The sequence below is a fragment of the Protopterus annectens genome, chromosome 6.part0 (genome assembly GCF_019279795.1).
Source record: "Protopterus annectens isolate FY-2018-M chromosome 6.part0, PAN1.0, whole genome shotgun sequence".
In the NCBI taxonomy this organism is placed as follows: Eukaryota; Metazoa; Chordata; order Ceratodontiformes; family Protopteridae; genus Protopterus; species Protopterus annectens.
This window is the reverse complement of record NC_056737.1, coordinates 1,773,944,108-1,773,967,371: the sequence shown is the minus strand read 5'-3', so window position 1 is coordinate 1,773,967,371 and position 23,264 is coordinate 1,773,944,108. Positions and strand designations below refer to the sequence as shown.

The 23,264-nt window shown below is 38.3% G+C and overlaps 1 protein-coding gene across 1 annotated transcript in view; it reads left to right on the top strand.

The window, feature by feature from the left end:
• The window catches only part of TECTA (tectorin alpha), a 623,032-nt gene that overhangs the window by 493,101 nt on the left and 106,667 nt on the right, over positions 1–23,264 (top strand). Inside the window, exon 16 of the mRNA XM_044075148.1 lies at positions 7,254–7,540. Within this exon, the coding sequence (XP_043931083.1) occupies positions 7,254–7,540 (287 nt within the window). The remainder of the gene's footprint in view (positions 1–7,253; positions 7,541–23,264) is intronic.

Genomic DNA, 23,264 nt, shown 5'->3' with positions numbered 1-23,264 from the left:
TTTTAAATTATGGTATCTGCTTTACAGTTAAATTATCAGAATGCTTAGAATAGAAAATATGAAAAATGTATGCAGGATCTGTGAATTTTAAATGGAAATATTTCCACACAATATTAACCTTGTACCATACTTTATGAATAACATCTAGTTACTTAGTTATTCTCAGTTCTAATACAGTCTCCTTTTAGTTCATATGGCTAGGTGGATTTGCGGGATAAATTGCACTAGTTTAGTTTTTTTGTTTACTCTGAAGAAGAATTGAAATTTATGATGGGTATCATTCAGGCTTTCTCCCCATTCACCCCAATATTTAACATTAGGCAGCGACATCCTTAACAAACCTCTCATTTTCCATTATAAGCTAACTCTACACACTGATACCCTGCCCTACAGTTTTAAATATGCATTTTACCACTATCCAAGAATGCTTCCCCATCTACTGCTAGTTATTAACTGTCCCATTGCTAACCTGTGTCTACTAACTGCAATACTAGAGATCATCTACAAACCCTCTGTTGAACCAGAAGACAATATAGTATATTGAGTACCATTTCTGCTACTTGCCTTAATAACATTTACCCTGCATTTACTTTCAAACTATACTAATTGTGATATACAGTTTTACTTCTATTATAATTACACTGTTAGTACATTTTCTGTTCAATTTATTGTAAATACTGCAAGCAGTGTGTCATTGCTGTGTTTCTGTTATTATTCTACTTGTAATTGCATATATTCTTATTGTAATTTAATGTATTTCACTGGTCTCTTGGCACAGGTCATGCCTGAAAAAGGACTTCAGACCACAACACCTACCTGGTTAACAAATGTGTAAATAAAATAAAATAAATAAACAGATAGTCAAATGAATATGTCACAAAATGTGGTATCCTCTGTGAAAAACAACATGGTTTCAAATATAACTTTAGCACTCTGATTACCACCTACATTTTGATAAAGAATATTTTCTCAGACATGGTGCAAGATATACTAACTTATGCAATCTTCTTCAGCTCAAAAAGGCCCCTGATATAGTAGATCACTCATACAATTTCATACATTTCTGCTATCAGGAAGCACTGTTCACAGGTAGTGACTTGGCTTGTAGCCCAGAAGACCATTAATAAGCCTAGCCCAAATTCCCAAATGCCCCAAAGCACTGTCTGGATAAGTGGCTTGGTAAAGGTCACACAGGCAAATGGAAGTGGAAAGATTTAAACCCTGTACTCTTGGCACAGGATGTAGTGCATTAAGAGGTCAGAGCTTTAATCTTCTGTGAAAATACCTGCGTAGGGATAGAACTCACAGTTTTCCTGATAGTCCAGCCTAAAAGGAAAATATACTACTGGTTAAGTTACTGGCAACTGACACAGCAATGGCTTCTCTACTAATGTTTTAGCAGTGGTTCTAAAGCTATCTTACTGATAGAACCTTCTGAATATTTGACCTAAATAACATTCCATTACAGGCATAATGCATAAATGTGCCCCTCAGTGTTCACTACATGGACCACTCCTTTTCGCACTTGTCATAAATATCTTCATCTAGGATATCCCACAGACTAACTGCATCCTTTGTGATAACGTAGTGCTCACCAAAGCCTATAAAGACCTCACCATTTTTTTGTGTTTTGCACAGTCTGAATGGATTTTGTTTCAGAACCATATCCGCGGTAGCGTTGTCGCCTCACAGTAAGACTTTGTCTTATTCGATTCTCAGTTAGAGCGTCTTCTATGTGGAGACATGCGTGAATGAGCGTACCTTCGTTGAAGGTTGTGCGTTAGGGCTGGCAACTCGGCACGTAAAAATCTACTACCAATCATTAGCGGACCGGAGTTCCGCTGTGGCGACCCCTAACCGGGAAAAGCAGAAAAGGCACAACAACAACAACATATCAGCTGTCAACAAAGGATAAATCCCAGTCAGGATATTTAGTGCTCTGCAGACACTTAGGAGCACACTTCCTAGTATTATCAAATAATCATCTGGAAAACACTTCAGTGGACCAGGGAAGAAAACAATCTAGGCATCACCCTTGACCTTTATCTATCTTTTCACTTAGACAGTGTGAGTTCCAAGTTAATAAAATTCCAATCCAACTAAAATTATCTTACCCATTTTCAGACTTACTCAGTACAGACACTGGAAATCTCTTTCTATAAATATACTTCTTTCCAGGCTTGAACATAGGCTACCTTTTATTTCCTTGTGATTTTCTTTAATTACATCCACAGAAAACAATATTTTCAGATTTGTTAATCTTCCTAATGACAGAGACCATCATGCTAATACACTGCAAAAACAAAATGGCTTCCTATGCTGTCCAGGGTATCTTGTCAATACCTCCACATTTAACATACACCCTTCGCCTCCATGCACCACCTTACTCATGTGCTAACCCTACTCCTGTCCCTAGCCCCAACCCTACATATTATATTACTAAAACTCTTTCTCAGACAGTATCGCTACACAAGATAGAAGGACATGAAATACATGTAAAACCAATGCACCAATGGGCGCAACATCAAATCTGTCCTTTTACCTAATCCAAACCTCTGAATACTTGCACATACACACACTGACTGCTATAATGCAATCTTGCACATTTTTACAAACATTACCTTTTCAGCAAAACATTCATTTTATATATGTAAAGACCAAACCAACCACGGCAGTGAAAATAAATAACAATATGTAGCTTTATTCCAGTAAGCGCTTTCATGCTCTGAAGAACACTTCTTCAGACCAACTAAAACAACAGTAAAAAATCAACTCTATAAATAGACACTCAAGCAGAACAATTAAAATCACATGACTGAAAATAAATTACAAATGGAATCATTTAAACAAATTATGTGCTGTAAGAAATCGTCTTAAAGGGACTTTACCATTAAGACCAGGGAATCTGTCAGATTGTAGTCTAATAATCCATTGAATTTCATGTTGTTCTGTAATATTTTTAAGTTCTCCAAGACATTTACTCTTATATAAACATTCTAGCACCCTAAACTTGAACATATGAGTAGGGCCATTATCAATTGTATGTTTGTCCAGGGCATTTCTTAAATCTAATTTCCTAATAGCTGTGACATGTTTCCTAATTCTCTCTCTAAACATTCTATTCATCTTTTCTACATAGACAGAGGAACACAAGTCACAGCACGCTACATATACCACATTCTGTGTCGAGCAATCAGCACGAACTCTGATCATAAAATCTTGATTTGTAACAGGATGTTTAAAACAAGTAGCCATGTCTATCAAAGAGCAATAATTACATTTCCCACAAGGTACCATCCCTGTTCCTTTAACTCTTCCAATACCCCTACTACTGCCACAACACAGTAGTCTCTTTAAGGACTTCTTATTCCAAAAAGAGAAAGGTGGGCGATCACCAACAAGCCTACTAATCCTGTCAGTAGATAATAAAACAGACTAATTTTTCTTCATTATATTACAAAACACATTTACGTTATTAGTGCAATATAAAGTAAAATTAACCCTTGATGTGATATGGTTCATCCCAGTGCTGTTATTGCTTTGACTACTTCCTGAGAAGTAAGGACAAGCACGTCCATTCCTCAATTTCCTAGTATCAATGGCCATGTCTCCCACTTCTCTATCTCTATACCCCTCTTTCTCTAAATTCATTTTCCTGCACCCTCCTACTTACCTACAATATATACGACTTGAATTCCACCAAATGTGATTGACACAAATGAACACTTACATATGCAGCTGGTCTTTTTTGCACCCACACAAACTTGTCAATGAAATTAGTTGTCAACCTTCTGAATGACAGTCATGTGGAGCTATTTGTCAATTTCTTCAGGTTTTTTTACATGGCTTCAAATATTCCTGGACTATAAAGGAAAAACATTACTAACGGCCTTTGTCTATCACAGTACATAGAAGTTGGGTAGATAGGTACACTATATCTTTTCCATTGCCAAAATCTAACATTTTATTATTTGCTTATAAAGGTGCAAATAAAACTGTTTTGTATAGAAGAATATGAACTATAAATGTAACCCATTTGCTGTGTTGTCTCATCAGTTTTACAGGCTGTGTGTGCCTATCTTTAGGCACTAATGGAGGTTGGTATATACCAAGGGAACTTCATATTTAAGTGCATGCATCAACCATCTGCAGCACTTGGACTAGTCCAGTTAACAAAAAACATGTTTGTATCTTAGACGTTGGCCCAAGTAGTTAACACAAAGAGTTATTGTAGGCTGTTATATTTTCCATTACTGTATTTTTATAATTATGCAAGTTTCTCTTTGAGAATATGTGAGCTTACTGTAGAGGTTTTTTGCTTTGCTGATGTTGTTGCCTTACAATTTTGGTTGTTAGTATGTTTAATGTTGTATGCAGTTAAAAAGTCATTCTATTCAAGGGAGAGGAAATATCTGCAGTCTAATGTAAAACAGTTTTGCAGTAGAAACTAAGCAAATTCTTAGCAGACAACAGATCGTTGTATTCTCTGTTCATGCAGCACTGAACATGAAGTCAGAGTGGGTTACCTCTGAGCTCTAGTCATGGCATGATGTGTTTCAGAAGGAATAAAGTGGCATAACTCATTGGATGTGATGATCCTGCATTTCAGCTGGGATCACTTCAGTACAACTGGGATAGTTGACGTAGAGGAAAAATAGGGAAGCAAAAAATAAATAAAAAACAAAACAAAAAAAAAAACAGTTGCTTCTCCAAAATATCCATAACTGGATAACATTATCACAAAAAAACAAAAGCCAAGAGGAGATCCTCAAAGAAGTGACTTGGGAAGCACCTTTCATGGGGAGTAGCAGGACAGCAGGAGGATACCAGGTTAATAATGCCTTGATAATAAAAGGGATCGGGGGGGTGAGAAGAAATCAGGACAACAGTGACGTAAGTGAATGAAATACTGTACAAGATGTGAAAAAGCTGATGTAAAATGTTTCTGGTGCATCATTGAAAGGAGAAAGTAGCAGACAAGGATAATAACACTTAAAGGAAAAGCAGGGGAATGGATCGAAGATAACATTGGAAGCTTATTTGTTTTTTTATGTGCTGAAAAATAGAGGTGCAGAGATCTGCAGAAGAAAACAAGTAGCCCATTTACTGAACATAGCTGTATAAAATAATTCACAGAGCTAAAGCTAGATTGGAGAAATTGGGCAGGATACATATTTAAATAGCAGTTTTGCAAGATGCTGGCAGTAGTGCTGACTGTAGTTGTTTTTCCTACTCGCTTATTTGGCATAAACCCGGATCTCCAGCTTCCCTTATTGGAGTTTGCCCATCTCCTTTGATACTGTGACTAAGTCTTGCCTTACCAGTAACTTAGTGCAGCCCTGACTAGAGCAAGGACCTGCCTCCTGATGTATGTCTGAGCACGGTTGTGAATAAGCTGTTAAGATGATGCTTAGCTTTCCCTTTTGGGTCCTTCATCCTAAATGAATAAACAAAGTCAGAGTTTTTAATGACCCTCGTTCTATCTGCCAGCCAACTCTATGCACTGAATATTGATTCAGACAAGACCTCCAGAACCAAGTAATATTATTGCTCCTCATCAATACATTGTTTTGTCAAAACTCTTTTTATTAGAGAGCAAACATCTTTGCAATGATAATATTATGAGCAATAAATAAGAATTTTTTACCATATTTTGGACTCAAAAATAACACTTTCAAACCATGTACAATATATGCAACAAATTAAATACTGTATATAATTACAAATTTAGGAATCTTCCTAAAGCTAGGTAAGTGATATCATATACTTTGTTTAATGCCATATTTAGCTAATGTAAGGAAAAAAAAAAGTTGGAAACAGAATATGGAGCTAATCTTTTTACACCTACTAAGTAAATGTTGCAGCTTGAACAGTATGCAGACTGAGAAACAGAGCACAGTTAATGGGCTGTCATTCTGACTTAACATGTAGTCATTCCTGCTGATTGTATTGGGCATTGACACTACTGAGGGGCTAGATGGAACATGATGGAAAGTACAAAGATTTATACTAGGAGTGTACTCTATGACAAATTACAGTGTTGAAAGTGCATTTGTCAAATGATGCTTTGGCAATACAAACCAAAAGCTGCAGTGGTGACTCGTAAAATAAACATCGGACAAAAACAAAATACCTGTTTGCAAAGTAGCTTAACACTCCCCTTGCATGTAAAGGACAGTACAATGTATACCAACTACAGATGACTCAAGTAAGAAACAAAAAGAAAAAAATGTGTTATATTTGCTAGATGCCCTCTCTCCTTATGGCATATAATGAGTACCATTTGTCACTGTTTAGTGTGCATGTTGGATTCCTCTCACAAACTGCCCATACTGAATATTCCTTCATTGTTATTCATACATGGTATAAAAAAAGAAGTCACTGCTTTTCTTATATAAACTGCCATATTTAACTCTCTGTTAAAAAAAGTGCAGAATACATGGATTATTATTTAACAACAGCATAGTAGCAGCGATATCTTTCACTGCTAAATATTTAGGTAGCTTATTGAAGTGTGTGGCGACATGCGTGAGCGGCCGTTCCTTTGTTGAAGGTTGTGCGTTAGGCCTGGCAAGCCAGCACGTAAAACTCTACTGCCAATCATTAGCGGACCAGAGTTCCGCTGTGGCGACCCCTAACCGGGAAAAGCCGAAAGACGCAAACAAACAATTGAAGTGGGACCTTTTAAATGTGTTGCATACGTCTGTGTATCCCTCTTTCAGTTCTGATTGGGTAGGACTGGTGATGTTTCTTACTCTGGGCCTCCCTTGCAACATCCATCTTCCTTAGGCCTTTGTTACCACAAGTGTTATTTTATTGTACTGTTCTAATCTGCCACATGCCATAGAACTCTTAAAGCAGACTTCTGTACACCAGAAACACCTACAATATTCTCAAAAATTAAACAAATCTCAATCTGGAAGACTGACAGATGTTTATAGATAAGATCTGTTACACGTTTAAGGATTTTTCTGTTACTGATGTATTTTGATAGGCTATTAGTGTACTGAGTGACTGTATAAAATTTTATACATGCAAAGTATGTTATGTCATTTTACAATTCATTATTTGCAGAAACTTATGTTGTTCTTAATATAAAATGCATTATCTTCATTGTATTGATCCATACTTGTGAAACAGTCCATTGTTGTGATAATAATTCATTAATTACATTTATATGTATGTACGCTACCTTCCTTTGAGATCTAGATTAAATAATCAGTCATCTGTATTGCTGTTGTTCTCTTGCTCAGGTCAATGGAAGCGTTGTAACTATTCCATTTATAACTGGACTTGGAATCAAGATCTACAGCTCTGAGGGGTTTCTTGTGATTGACACAAATCAGGACATCCAGATAAAATACAATGGATTCAATTTCCTTAAAATCACTATCAGTGAACGACTGCAAAATAAAGTATGTGGCCTGTGTGGAAACTTCAATGGAGACCCCTTTGATGATTATGTGACCCTGAGAGGAAAACCAGTTGTGAGCAGTGTGGGATTGGCACAGAGCTGGAAAACAAATGGCATGCAAATCAGGTAAACCAAGAGAAAAATGTATAAATGGCTGTCAGCACTTCACACTTGCATATCTAAGGCAATTCTTAATTAGGTAGCAATTCAAGAGTTGCGATCCTACCAAACAAGCCTCCATCAGTTTGCATGCAAACATGTATGTTATCTTAGAAGATTCTGAGAAGGGCAGGGACTTCTATGTTAAATGTGTTAGCAGATGCCAGGTAACATCATAAACTCATGCATTTATATTGTGTCATGACCACGTAGTTTAAAAAGCTCATACACGCACACTGGGGCATGACCAAAAACTCGTACAAGCTCCATATGTCATGAGCATACAATATGAAAAATGTATATATGTGCACTGTATCATTGCTGTGTAACATCAATAACTCATAATTGCATTCTGTGTCACAACCACGTAACTTAAAAACTCATACATGCACACTCTATCATGACTATGTAACTTCATAACTTCATGGAAGCACACAGTGTCATGGCCATGTAATATGAAAATCTCATACATGTACATTGTATGATTACTGTGTAACATCAATAACTCATACTTGCATTCTGTGTCAAGACCACGTATTATAAAAACCTCATACGTGCACTCTGTATCATGATTTTGTACACACATGCGTTGTGTAACAATACATTATTATTACAGAAACCCAAATATGTTGCCTTACTGGTTTACACATTTCACTTGTAGATATAGAAGAACTTGGACTGAGTAAAATCCCAGATATGCAAAAAGAAGCAATCACTGCTCAATCTTGTTGAGGCAGTTCTTTCATGAGTAAGATGGTCCTACAGTTCCAAATGAGGAGTGGCCAAACACAGACCACCTCACATTTTCATTGACATGTTTAAGCAATCAAAGACAAAATTAAGTCAAGACCTTCAGCTAATAATACCACATCCACTTTAAGAAATGTCCATTGTCACTTAGAGTTTAAAATTAATTTGGGATTCATTGGTATGTACTGCCTCACATATGACAACACTGTACATTTGTATATATTATTACTGAAGAACTAAATTAAACTAAGACCCAGACAGGCAAATTATACTGCTTTTTGCATGACAGATATATAAATGAGGCAGCATTCTACCATGAAGATCATTAAAGAGTATCAAAAACTCTGTGTCCTCTGCCTTATGCCTAGCTGCAGTTACTGGCGTTCATATCTCAACATAGCAGATGTTCATGCTACATGGCTGCTGCTAGAATAACCAGATCATTGCAGTAATGGGATTTATATGGTCAGCTACAATTACAACAGGACAAAGCAGGGACTTCTTCCACTCCGTGTATATGGTAAATACTGCTGTGAAACATACTTCTCAACTGTCCTCATTTTCACAGAATTGCCTCATATTTTTTATCTGTTCCTCATAAAATTTGTGGTTTTCTGGCAAATCATTGAGGACTGAAGTCACTGAATAAAGATGCAATTCTGAGCTTCAGATTTTATATCCTTCAGAAAATGCATGCTAACACAAATCATATTATTCTACAATTTCTAAATCTATAAGAACAATTTTTAAAATCTGTTCCTATTTTTGGGCCTTTGTCCCCCCATTATTTTAAGCTCTGTAGTCTGAGCTGCTGTTTACACAAATCACGTAGGTACTACTGGACCTGCTCAAAGTGATTCATTCCCTTTGTTTTTCATTATGTAGTCCACAATAAAACATTTTATTTCTACTGCAGTTTACATTATGATCTATAAATATATTTATTTATCATTTCTTATTTGGGAAAGTCTGACTGGTCCTTATCAGTGGAGGCCTGAGGAGAAAAGCTCCAAATTAAACAAATCTTACAAGCTGTCATACCATGCAGTGCAATAGAATACAATGCAAAAACAGCAAATGTTAAACATCACATACAAGATACAAAAATTACTATACAAGGAAAAAAAAAGAAAAGAGGTAGATCCTAGATACCATTATATTTTACAGAGTTCGAGTTCAGTTTTACTAAGTAGCAATGATAATGTTAAGATAATAATCTACATACTAGTTCCCATAATGGTTAAGGTCTTCACTTTCCCTGCACAAGGTACAGGTTTCAATCCTGACCTCCGAGCAATGGCTGTTTTAAGTTTACATGTGTTCTATGAGACAATGTGGACTGTCTCCCACCTCCAAAAAACATAGTGTTTCCATCTCAAATGAGTCAATGTGGACTTTCTCCCACCTCAGAAAAACATGCTGAGTGTTTCCATCTCAAACTCATTTAAGAATGGAGCTGTGGGCAGCAGCACAGACTCTAGGCTGTGCCCTGTAGGAAGAAGAGTTGTATAGACCAACCATTTTGGGCACCTACTGTAGTGCGCAGTATCCTCCAGAAAGGAGAAAGTGGGTCACAGACTATGCACCATGGCAGGGTTAGCCACTCAACAGTATAAAATATGGCTGTATGTGATCTGATTGTGATGACTGTCACCAAAATGCGCACGGTGGTTTGCTGGTGATAAGTGCATTGAGAACCCAGCCTACTCTGACCTACACCAGGGACCCATGCTAATGATGGAGGGGTGCATGTGCTCCTATTGGCCAGTATGTGCCCACATAAAGTAAAGCAGCCTTGGGTCAATAAGCTGATAGCTCTGTTGAGAAACAAGTTGGATGTAAAACTAATCAACCTGCCAAACATGAACTAAGAATTGCCACAGTCAATGTAGGCTTACTGAGAGGAAGAGGCTTGAAAATAAATGACATGATGGTAAGGAGGATGCTGAACATCCTGTGTATTCAGGAGACAAAATGGGCAGTGCAGGAAAGCCACTTGGATTGGGATCGAGTCTACTACTCGGGAGGAGGACAGGCTGCAAATGGTGTGGAAATTGTGTTGAGGGAGAGGCTTCAGAAGACAATGAGGAACGTTATCAGAATTAGTGACAGACTTATGGCAGTCAGTCGCCAGTGTAATGATAGAGCAGTATTCATAATCTCAGTATATGCCTCAGAGCAGGGTTGTGATAGTGAGGAAAAGAGTACATTCAGACAGTAGTTGCGGGGTCTAGTAGATAAAGCAGGCATACCTCTCAACCGGGAAACATCAAAAATCTGGACAAGGCCCATGAAAAATAGGTACAAATCTGTACTCTGATTAATGTAAAATTTGCATACATGATTAAGTAACCCCACCCGCTCCAGTGGAATTGTGGGACACCAACTTTCAAATGCAAACTGAAGAACAGACAACCAAAATATGGCACCAGATTCCCCCTGCAGCCATTCCAATGTCCGATTACCTGGCTATTTCGCCCCATTTACCATAAACACTAATGTTTGCATGACTACTGCTTTACTTCTACTATGATTATTTGGATTTTATTTTTACATTTTATAACACAATACGCAAACACTAATAGATATCTGCTAAACAAAGCAACACTGTCTCAGAATGAAAATAGACTTGGCATTAAAACTTATCTGCCCTTGAAACTCACATTCATCGAAACAGCATTGAAACCCACACCACATCCAAAGAAAATACATCTGGTCAGTGGTAGATAAAGAGTACCTTTTGGCTGTTTTCAAGTCATTGGCCCCTTGCACACAAAACAAGAAACATGCATGCATTCTTTGATACACCTTCCTGACTTTATTAAATTATATTCCTTGTATAATACAGCACACTTGTTAGACTTAAGTTAGAGTGCGTTTTAAAATTTATTGTTTGAACATTTTTCCAGTAGCCAATGAAATAAAATGCATGAACCAATAATGAAAAAACTGCCCAATTCAGAACATTTCCATCATAAAAGTCTACTTCCACACACACTATAAATAAAAATAGAATGACAGTAGTGTACGCCATAGGCATTTTGCACAGCTTCTTGCACTTATTTTCAATTTCATTTTTTTGGGGGGAGGCAAAAGACCAAAAACCAGGGACACATTTTAAACATTGCTTGTATAATTTTGGAAAGTTGCTGGAACAAAATGTGTTACAACCATGCATTTCACTGCCAAGTCTTGAACCCAGGACCCTGTACATTACAGTCAGAGCAACATATCACTATGCCAAAGCAGCAGTTTCTAGAGACAGGAAGACTGAAACTTAAATGGCCATCATTTAGTGAATTCACTTCTCACCATGGCTCTCAACCTCTTAGCACAAAAAGCATGGACAAAGCCAATAATGGGGAATACAGAATTCAGTTCTCACTTCTCACCATAGCTGTCAACATCTTAGTGCAAAAAACCTGGACAAAGCCATTGCCAATAATTGGGGTACACAGCTCCAAAATAGGGACAAATTTCAAATACTGATCTTATAAACTTAGAAAATTGATAGAATAAAGGTTTTGTGTTACCATTTATATTCTGAAGAACAGGGAGTTTGAAATTCAAATTCCTGTCATTATTTAGTGAATTCAGTGATTTGCCATTGCCAGAAAAATTCTGAAAACTACAGATTTAATGAGGGATAGCACAAAAATATGAGGCATTAATTCACAAGTGGTGGTGGCTAGGGACCTTAGGCTTTTTTTACCTGTACCCAAGGTTAGGGTTTGAGCCTGAGTACCTCTAACACACACACACACACACACACACACACACACACACACACACATGCACACACACAGGTCAGGGGGGATAATCTGGAATCTGAGAAGGTTTACAGATTGGGGAGAGAAGGGCTTACAAAAATGTCATGCTCCCCACAGGATTAAACTAACATTCTTAGTGTGAAAAAAAGAAAACGAGTGCCCTTCTCCATGAGTACAGTGTGTAAAAACAAATGTACTGCACATCTGTTATTTCAGATGACACTTGCAGTGAGGCCCTATCCCGTTGAGATAACATGGGATATATAATTAAATGTAATGCATGCCAGGAAGCATATGTATTTTTATGTAGAAACTCATAAGTAAACAAACTGTGAAAAAAACTGAAACAAAATATAATACATTGTCACTATTAAAACGTATAACCTACGTCTGTTTTTCTAGTAGTACCTACTGTTATTTACTATGGCATACCCCTCCCTCCTGTTAGAACAGTTGACAAATCGGAAGTATGTGGATGGAATCCCATAGAGACGTTACATCATTTACCATTTGAACAAGGCAATGATGACTGGATGAGTCCGGCTTGTGCATTTTATTTCTTCCTTTAGCAGAGCACACAGAATGAGCTTCAATTACCACTCTTCATGACAGCAATGGAAAATTGCATGGTACGGATTCTGCTACAAGCTCGTCAATTCATTCCAGTAAAGCGTGTTCATTTTTGACCAACCACGCCACTACTTTTTTTCTTTCTTTTTTTTTTTTTTTTTTTTTTTTTTTTGGTAGAGCAAGCAAAGTACTTACAATGTCCATGTACTGCTACAGCTAGATATATTATAATAATTTCAGTTTTGCAATGCCAGTGCCCCCCACACACACACACACACCATTCACTTTCAGAAAGAAAAATACCTGATCCATTGCAGAAGCTTCCTTCAGTAAGAAAAATAAATACCTGATCTATTGCAGAAGCTTTCTCCAGTAACTTTCAAATTCTGCACTTGGCTCCAAAACAGCAGAAAGCAGGTTAGCAAAGCTGCTTCATTCCATTCCGTGCTCGCATAGTCTGGCTCCAAAGCAAGCAAAGCTTCATTCCGCACTCACAGTTTCAGCTCCATTGTTTTATTCCGCACTCGCAATTTTTGTGCTCGACGAAGATGATGAAGCACTAAAGCAGATGTTTATGAGCTTGACGGAGATGACATCATCACGCATGTGATGATATCAGCTCCAAAGCATGAAAAGAAAAAATTTTTAAAAATCGGGAATGAATGGGTGCCACTCAGGAATCAAGGCACCCCATCATTTGGACCCCAAAACTCAGTAAAAAATGAGTAATTTGGTACAGTTGGGAAGTATGAAAGCAGGGCAACAGGGATTGGTGTTGACAGAATAGTATATGTGGACTACCTGGGTCCACATGGGTGGGGCAACAGGAAAAAAGAAAGAGAAAGCGTTCTAGACCTTTATCTGGCAAATGGCTTAATGATAGCTAACATATGGTTCAGAAAGAGAGACAGCCACAAGATCACATACAATAGTGGCCAACATGAAAATTAGGCAGATTTCCTCCTGGTAAGGAAAGGGCACTGGGGTAGAATCAGCGATTGCAAAGTCATCCCCAATGAAACAGCTCACAGCATAAACCACTTGTTGCCACATTCAGATGCAAGCAGTGGTCAGAGAAGGCTCTAATGTCAATAGAGACCAGCCTGAAGGCCTGTAAGCTGAGAAGAGAGAAAGCACAACAGTTCAAGGAATTACTCAAGGCTCTAGCCCTTCAAGAAGAAGAAATAGGCAGAGTTGAAGAAGAATGGCAGTACCTCAAAACAGCATGTGTAAGGGCTACAGAACAGATATGTGGCCGAGCCAGGTATGGAAATAATGTACCTAAGAAAAGCTGGTGGTAGAATACAGAAGTCCAGTAAATCATTAAAAGAAAGAATGAGTGCAGGAAAAAGTGGGTGATAGAAAAGACAAGGTTAGAAAGGAATACAAGGTTAGAAAGGAATACTGGTTGGCTAACAAAGAAGCTAAGAAAGGAGTTGCAATAGCAAAAAACAAGGCATTAGAGGCACTATACCATCTTCTGGAAAGTGACTCAGTCGATGGCACAAAGAAACTCTATCAGGCTTCAAGGCAAAGACAGAAAGATAAAGAATATATTCCATACTTCTGTAGAATCCATTAACACTCAAACTGTTATTGAATCATAGAATTATATAATATTCAGAGCAACTAGACCCAGTGGGCGTTTACTCTTTGCCACTACCCACCATTAGATTTTCCCTCCTTTTACAAGGAGCAACAGGCCAATAATACTAGGATGTATTTGTGGATTACCCATTTAGTCATCTAACTTCTTTTGTAGGAAGAAAGTGTGTTGCTTTGCTTAATTTGGAGTGGAAGTTTGTTGTAGAGAAAGGGCAAGCATTGTGTGACAAATATGTCTCTCCACTGTGTTTACTTAATTTGTCAAAGCAAGTTTAGAGCTCTGGTTCTATTGTTAGTGTGACTGTTTGATTTGGGGAGATATAAGAGGTTTTGGATGACTGGATCCCTAATGGCCCAAAAGGTTAGGCACAGATTGCCCCTAGAGAATCTATAGGATCCTGAATAAAAGGATAGTGCTTCCAGCCTCTCCTGGTAGCTCTTGTCTTTGAAGTCAGTGATCTTTTTATTTAGGAACCAGTTACTTGATATGCCTAGTAAGATAATGCCAAAAGGGGCATTTTATTCAATAATATGTCTGATCGATGCAGAATTTAGAGAGTACAGAACTTCCCTGGATCTAAATGAAATAACACTTGTAATCATATGCACTAACTAAAAATATTTTCTAACTACTGTTGCAATAAGATGGTCAAAGGCAATGAAATATCTCATTTATTTATTTATTTATTGCATTTATTTGCCAGGAAAGTCCACTGGGCCTAAAAGAGCCCTTTTTCAGTGGAGGCCTGGGGAGAAAAGCTCTGACAAGAACATAGATACAGAAAATATTAAACAATTGGTACAAAAGTAGATACAGTGTTTAAAGTAATATATATATATATATATATATATATATATATATATATATATATATATATATATATATATATCTACCCATGTTCAAAGGTCTCTCAACACACTTTCAGTTTGAAGCAGGGCATTATCTGTACTATAAAATGGATGAAGGGATTGCTTACTAAATGCGATAATATTCCATAACCCATTTTTGAGCACCAGTTGTTGATATGTGTGATTAATGATATTGCATTTTTTAGCATTTAGCTTTTAATCTGTTTTTCTTAAAATCAAATCTTATTTTATTTATTTTTTATTTTATTTTACATTTGTTAACCAGGATGGTCCGACTGGATGAATGTCCATTTTCAGCGGAGGTCCAGGGAGAAAAGCTCCAAGGTACATGTACACATTACAATTTTAGAACTTTTAGTGAATAGCAATTACACACACGTTACAGACATAAGCAATACAAGTATATATGTATATACAGGAAGTAACAACATATTACCATCGGGATTAAAAATACATTGAGTAGCAGTCTGTACAGTTTACCCATCTTGATATGGAGAGGGATGGCCAAAGAAAAGGACATTTGTAGAAGAGAGGCACGTGAAATGGACAGGGCACTAGTCAGGGTTAGTACAGGGACATATCCAGTGCGATTTGAGGTAATTCTTAAGTTTGCTTTTGAATACAGTTAGTAAAGGCTCTAGAGTCAGATCAGCTGGTAGTAAGTTCCATGTCTTTCCGACAGAGTTGGCAAAGACTGAGTCACCAGCAGAGTGGTTGGGTTTGACCGTTAGAACTAAGAGTTTGATAGATGAGTGGAGCGGGCAATTGTTACTATAGGGGCAGATCATGTTTTTTAGAGCAGGGGTATTTTCTGACCGGTAGAGGACTTTGTGGGCTACTATGAGCTGATTGAACTGTAGAAGGTGAGGTAGTTCCAGCCAGCCTAGGAGATTTAGGTTGTGACAGTGGTGGGTTTGGTAGGGTGTGCCAGTAGCAAGTCTGGCAATATGGTTATAACATGATGATAATTTATTGAGATCAGTTTTGTTCAGGTTGGAGAAAAGAGGAGAGGCATAAAGAAGGGTAGATAGTAGATGGGAGCGGGCAATTGCAGTTCGTGCAGGTGGGATAAGGAATAATTTGATCCTATAAAAAGAGCCAAGTTTTTTATTGATAGTTTTTATAGTTTGATTGATGTGCACATCAAACCTGAGGTTGTTATCGATTGTGACACCCAGAAGTTTAGTTTGGGTTTCTGGAGAGATGATGGTCCCATTATTAGCTGTTATGTTGAAGAGTGGTGGGGTGGTCCTGCGCATTAGGGAGAAAAGAAGTAGCTTAGTTTTGTTGGGGTTTAGGATTAGACATTGGTTTGATAGCCATTTTTCCACTGAGTTGAAGGTGTTTTGGGTTAATGTGGAAAGATTTGCTGGGCAGGTGGCAGAACAAATGAAGGTGGAGTCGTCTGCGTATTGAATGCAGATAGCCTCCGGGATGACTGTGTGAAGGTAATTTATAAAGATGGAGAAGAGAAGGGGACCTAGTATTGAGCCCTGGGGGACTCCTAGCTTGATGGGGAGGCACGAAGATAGCTTACCCTGTCACAGGACTGCCTGTTGCCTGTCTTGTAGATAAGAATCAAACCATTGGAGTGCCTGATCATTCAAGGTGAAGGTCTTCAGGGTGTTCATTAGCATTTTGTGATCGGCCATGTCAATGGGCTTGGAAAGGTCTAGAAAGAGTGTGGTGGTTAGTTTGTTATTATTATGGTTGTGGTTTATAAAGTCAGTGGAAGAGAGGAGGGCTGATGTAGTGCTGTGATTTGGACTAAAACCATGCTGAGAGTTGGACAGTAGTTTGTTCTGTGTGAGATAGTGCATAAGCTGTATATGTACACACTTTTCCATAATTTTAGCTAGTGATGACAAGATAGCTATGAACCTATAGTTTGACAGTTTGCATTGAACTGCCCCCTTTATGAAGAGGTATGACATGAGAGATTTTCCATATGGTAGGGATGGTAGCTTCTGATATGGTTCGGCTGATTAAGACTGAGACGGGGTATGCAATTGCATCTGCAGTCTTTTGTAAGTAGTGTGCAGGGAGGTGATCAGTAGCCAGAGTGGTGGGTCTTAGTTTCTTAAGTAGGGCCTTAATGAGTTGAGTGGACACTGGTTGGAAGCTAAAGGATGTATTGGTATTGGTATTGGCTACATTTGGATTAGAACCAGTGGGAGTGAGTTGGCTGGCCAGAGACTGGATAGTTTCTGTGATGAAGGTGTTAAAGGTGTTAGCAATATCTTCTGGGGATTTTTGTATGGTAGCAGAGGGTGGTGGGCTGGTGGTTTGGCCTGGGTGGAGGAGTGTATTTATTCCTGCCCAGGATTTCTGTGGTTTATTGTGGTGTACTTGTTGTAGATGGTAGCAGTAGTTCTTTTTACCTAAAGTTATGGATTTTTTAGCGTCATTTCTTAGCTGTTTGAATCTAAGTTGGTCAGGTAGGGTTTTTGTTGTCCAGTAGGTGGCCCACGCTTCCTGAGTGTGATTTTATATTTTGTATCTTTAGTAAGCCATGGTGCAATATTGACCTTGGTTCTAATAGTATGACTAGGAGCATGACAGTCGAGAGCAGCGAGGAATTTGGCATTAAAGTATGTGACAGCTTCGTCTAAGGGAAGTTTTTTAGGGCTGACCAGTTACATGCCTTTAGTTCATTGTTAAACTTATTGAGATCAAAGGTTTTGTTGCTTCTTATAGTTCTATAGGTGGGTTGGTAGCAGAAGTTTACCTTAAGCTTGATTATGTAGGTGAGAAAGTGGTCACTTAGGTCATCGGGTAAGGTGCCTGATGTGTAGTGTTGTGGAGAGTTGTTGATGATTACCCAATCCAGGGTACTATCTTTATTTTGGGATTTACCTGGCCTAGTGGGTGAGAATATGGTCTGGGTAAACCCATGGAGGTTTGCATGGGTTGCTGGGGATTTAGAGGAATAGGCATTCCAATCAATGTTGAAATCCCTGAGAACAATGGTTTCTTGTGGGTGGTTATTAGTCAGCCAGCTTAAGAAGTCTTCAAGGGTGTCGGTGTTCTTCCCTGGGGGAATGTAGACACAGACAATGTTTATGCTTTTGTGGTTATTAATATGTAGCTTTGAGATAATAATTTCGGCGTTATTGAACTGGGGGGTTGTTGGGTGTCCATGGTGATGGATAAGGTGGACTTGTAAAGTATTGCTACACCACCGCCCTTTCTGGAGGCATGATCCAATCTGAGCATATTATACCCTGGTGGCAGAACTTCATTGTCCTTGGTGGCAGGTTTTAACCAAATTTCTGTGAGGCATAGTATATCGGGTAAATACACAGGCAAGAGGGCATGCAGGTGCTGGATTTTGTTATTTATGCTCCAATGTTTAAATGGCAGGCCAGCAAGGAGTCTGGAGGTCTATTTGATGGTTCTATGTTGATAGGGGAGTTAGAGTGGGGATTAAGGTCACCAGGTGGGGTTGGGCCAGGGTTTGGGTGGATGTCGCCATCCACAGTTAGGTTATTTTTTAACCTAATTATGAGGTTCCAGATTCTGAATAAAGTACAGTGATAGTGCCTGGGTTTAGGACAAATGTATCTAAGTCTAATAGGGACATAGTTATTTGGGGTTGGCGAGTTGGGTACACGGCAACGGGGAAGGTGAGCATTTTTGTTTATTAGTGATGGAGTTGAGGTTCTGAATCTAGGGTAGTGGAAGCTGAGGTAACTCTTGTTCTCATAAGCAGAAAGAAGATATGGGATGAGCAATAGCGATGATAAAAGGGTTAGCAATAACATTTTGGGTGTTGGCATAGTTATTTGACTGAGATCTGATGCTAGATTAAGAGAAACTAGCAGGGAGTGGGGACAAGTAATAGCAGGTAGGGGTAGTTATGATTAGAGTACTGGTTGTTACTGATTGGTTTGTAGAGGAGCTGGGGTGTGGTTTGGGTTAAATAAATTTAGCAGCACTAGGGGTGGGTGGTATTTGGGGACAGGGTGGGGCACGAAGCAAGTCCGAGAGAAGTGAGGGGGAGCAAAGCGGGGTTTAACTAATTCTCAAGATGCCAGCTATCAGAATTTACAGGGTAGGTGTACAGTTTATTTTTTGAAGTTATTTACTTTTATGCACCTTTTTCCTAGTTATAAAGCTGGCTAAAATTATTTTTCATGTTTTAAATTAGTATTTGCAGGAGGTTAGGCTGGAAGTTAGTTCCCTAGGTTAGAAAACACTAGCGACTGAGGGTTGTAGTGAAAAAAAGGATAAGTAATATTATGGGAATGTGGCTTAAGATTTATTTAAAATAGCTTGTATTAGTAGTGTAAGAGGGGTAAAAATAATAGAGAATAGATGAATAAAAATAGTTCCCAGTTGTCTAAGATAGTAGCTGGCACAAATCTATTTAGTATACAGTGCGTAGATATAGCTACAGTATCTCAATGAATGTAAGAATGAGAAGGTTTTTTTGATGAGAAATTCACACTGGAAAAGTCTGCAACTACCTAGTACAGAATTATGTGGCAATGTGTAGAGAGGCACTCAATGTTTATCTCAGCAAGAAAACAAACAATAGAAAATGAGCTAGGAATTCAGCAAAAAAATCTACTTCAGAAAGACAGTAACAGTTTAATTCCCTGCCATAGAATTAATCCCACTGATTCTTAAAAGGTAAGTATTCACCAAAAACTACTGAAAAAACATTAAAAAGGCAGCAAAATTAGGGAAACAGAGAAAATCACTAAATCAGTTACCAGAAGCACCTTATCAATACAGTACATCCTGGTAACTGTAAAACCACAGCAAGCAGGACATGTTTTTTTTTTTTTACCAAACAGTGAAAAGTACAGTAAATCTGAATAAAATAACAGTTACACTGTATAACTCAACAGAAAGCAAGTACTTTCCTGCTCTTTACATGAGGAATCAGCTCAAAATTCCAGCTTTAGTAATTTCGAAAGATGAGCTGTGTGTGTGTGTGTGTGTGTGTGTGTGTGTGTGTGTGTGTGTGTGCAGACTTCTGAAATCTATAAATCAAGACAACAGCAGGTTACTGTGAAAGCTGTTTATCTCAGTAGAGAAAAACAAAATAACAAATAGAAGATTAATCAGGAATTCAGCAAAAAATGCCTAACCATCAGAATATAGCAGGAGTTTAACTCCCTGTCACAGAACTACTCCCAGTGATTCTTAGAAGCTAACACTTGATCAAAAACTAGCTGGACAATATATAAAACAACAGTAAAATTAAGGAAAATCAGAGGAGAACACTAAGTGAAATACCTGAAACATGTTAGCAATGCAGTAATTGAAAAAATAGCACTTAAACTGTATAAATCAATAGGCAAATAGGAAAATTAATAGGACTGGACTGCAAAAAAAAAAAACACCACACACACACACACACACACACACACATACAGAGAGAGAGAGAGAGACACACTCACACACACACACACACACACACACACACACACACACACACACACACACACACACACACACACACACACACCATAAACCCCCTAGCATTCAAATCCCAAATCATATATGCTATCACACAAATCCGTAAACATGCAAATAATGTATTTTCAGGGAGGAGGTAAGCTCCCTTACACCCCTCATGTGGGGGGGGGGGGTGGCACCACATCTCTGCTATTTTATTCAGTTTTACTGTACTTGTTTTACTGTTTGGTTAAAAAATCTTATATCATGTTTATACAGTTCCCTGGCTGTTACTGCAGTTCTAACAAGTTTATCTATATAGTGACATACTGAAAGAAAAAGTTTTAATGCTGCAGGTAGAAAATCCCAAGAGAATGGATTTAGGAAGAGTCAGAGTGGGGTCTGCAGTCAAACCTGTAGTGAAAAACCCAGAGACAGAACTAAGTAGTTACTACTCTGCAGTACAAGGGAACTGTAGTGTATCTTCTTATGAGTGATATGGGAAAGGATTTCTCACAGGGTAGCTGATAGAAATACATGGAGAATATTTATGGACATCAGATTTTGTTTTAAACTCTGTGTTTTTCAAGTATAGCCAAACAATCCACTTATGCTGTACTGATGAGGTCAGAAGAAGGCTGAAACTGGCTTGTCTACAGCTAGTAGGATTTGTCTTTATTGGCCTGACTAAAAAGTAAAAAGTCATGGGCATTCAGAAGCCATGCAGCTGAAACACTGGTATGTCCTCAAGCAGTCATTTGCATATAACCCACAGGCCTCCACTAGGATGTTTAAGGTATTCCACAGTGAAGACTCTAGCTTTGCTGGGTCTATGTATGTATACAGGCACAAGCGCACGCACATGCACATGCACACACACACACACACACACACACACACACACACACACACACACACACATATACGCGCGGACACGTGCACACACACACACACACACACACACACACACACACACACACACACACACACACACACACACGCACGCACGCACACACACACACACACACACACACACACACACACACACACACACACACACATATACACACACACGTACACACACAAACACACACACACACACACACGCGCACACACACACACACACACACACATGTACGCACACACACACACACACACATACACACACACACACACACACACACACACACGCACACGCATGCGCGCGTGCGCGCACACACACACACACACACACACACACACACACACACACACACTGATATATACACACATATACACACACGTGCACATGTATAGCACCCATTGAATGTATTTGTAGCTCACATCATCATCTACAGTTCTGTCCATAAGGTACCTGTGTTTAGGTTTTATAATACATATACAATATTTTAGCAGTAGTTTTATAAGTAAAGTCTGCTAAGCACAGATACCCTTCTGCTTGGCTGACCTGTGGGTACTATGGAGGATAAGTAACTTGCTTTAAATCGCACATTATGTAGTAGGTGATACAGGGAACACAAAGATGAAGAGTAGAGATGGTGGAGAGCAAACCTAATGACACCCCAACAGACTCTAAAGTGGAAACAGTTAATAAATGGGGATTAGTACAATAAGAGGAAACTGAGTTAGTAATCATTAAAAAAGTGCAAGCCCTAAAATAAGGAAAAAGTCCAGGAGAAGGCAGCAAAATAAATAACTAATGGAAAATAACAATAATGGAAATGTGATATGTGATTATATACTTTTTACCCACACAGTTTAGTGCTTAAATACTGAAGATGAAGCAGAGGTTTGGAAAGTATCAGCAAAGGAAAAACCTCAATAAATATCATACATCAGGCATTATAATCTGCACTTTAGTACTAACATCTTTCCAACAAAGCCTAATGGATGACTTTTTATCATCTTTGTGACGATTGGGGAGAGATGGGTGAAGGCTGCCAGCCTAGTCAAATAGAATTTGATATATAATTCTATCAACTGTATAAATAAATGTAAAATACAGGCATGTTTTCTTGAATGTAAAAGAATATTGCGAAATGTGGAACTGCAAAATATGTGACAACATTGCACTCTACTGGCCCAGTGAAGCATGTTGTACCCTGTCATGACAGAATTCGGCTCCAGGGCGGCTGGATGAAGATTTCATGCCCATTGTTTTAAGGCTAAAGTTTATGATCAGAATTTATATGTGGAAGGTGCTTTGTTGCTCTGGTTTTTGCTAGCATGTATATGTGAAATGTCTTCTATTGTTGTAAAGTTCTGAGCAGGTGTTAGATGGCTAAATAATGCAGTTTGTTTGCCTGGGAAAACCTAAGTGTCAAAAATGATGTAATTTGGGGAGGGCCTTATAGATATGTTTGTTAGTAATGTTTAAATACTATTTCTCACAAGAGACTAGGAGCATTTTGACTTTGGACATCCAGCTTATCAGCACTCTGCCTTGTGCTCACATGTAAGTTTTAGCACTATGATTTTTTGTAGGAATAGTTAAAGCTAGTAAAGATTAATTAGGTATTTTTCTTTGAAATCAGACCTGTCCTACTGTATTATTTTAAGTTTCTGTGTGATCTGTGAACTCTTGGATATCTCTGTGGTGTAGTAGTTTTGTCTTGTGTTTTAATTATTTATTATTAAATATTTTTAAAACTTTCTACCTGTGGCTGATTTGTGTAGAGATAAGCTCTAGAGTGCATTGCATATTTATGGAGGTTATT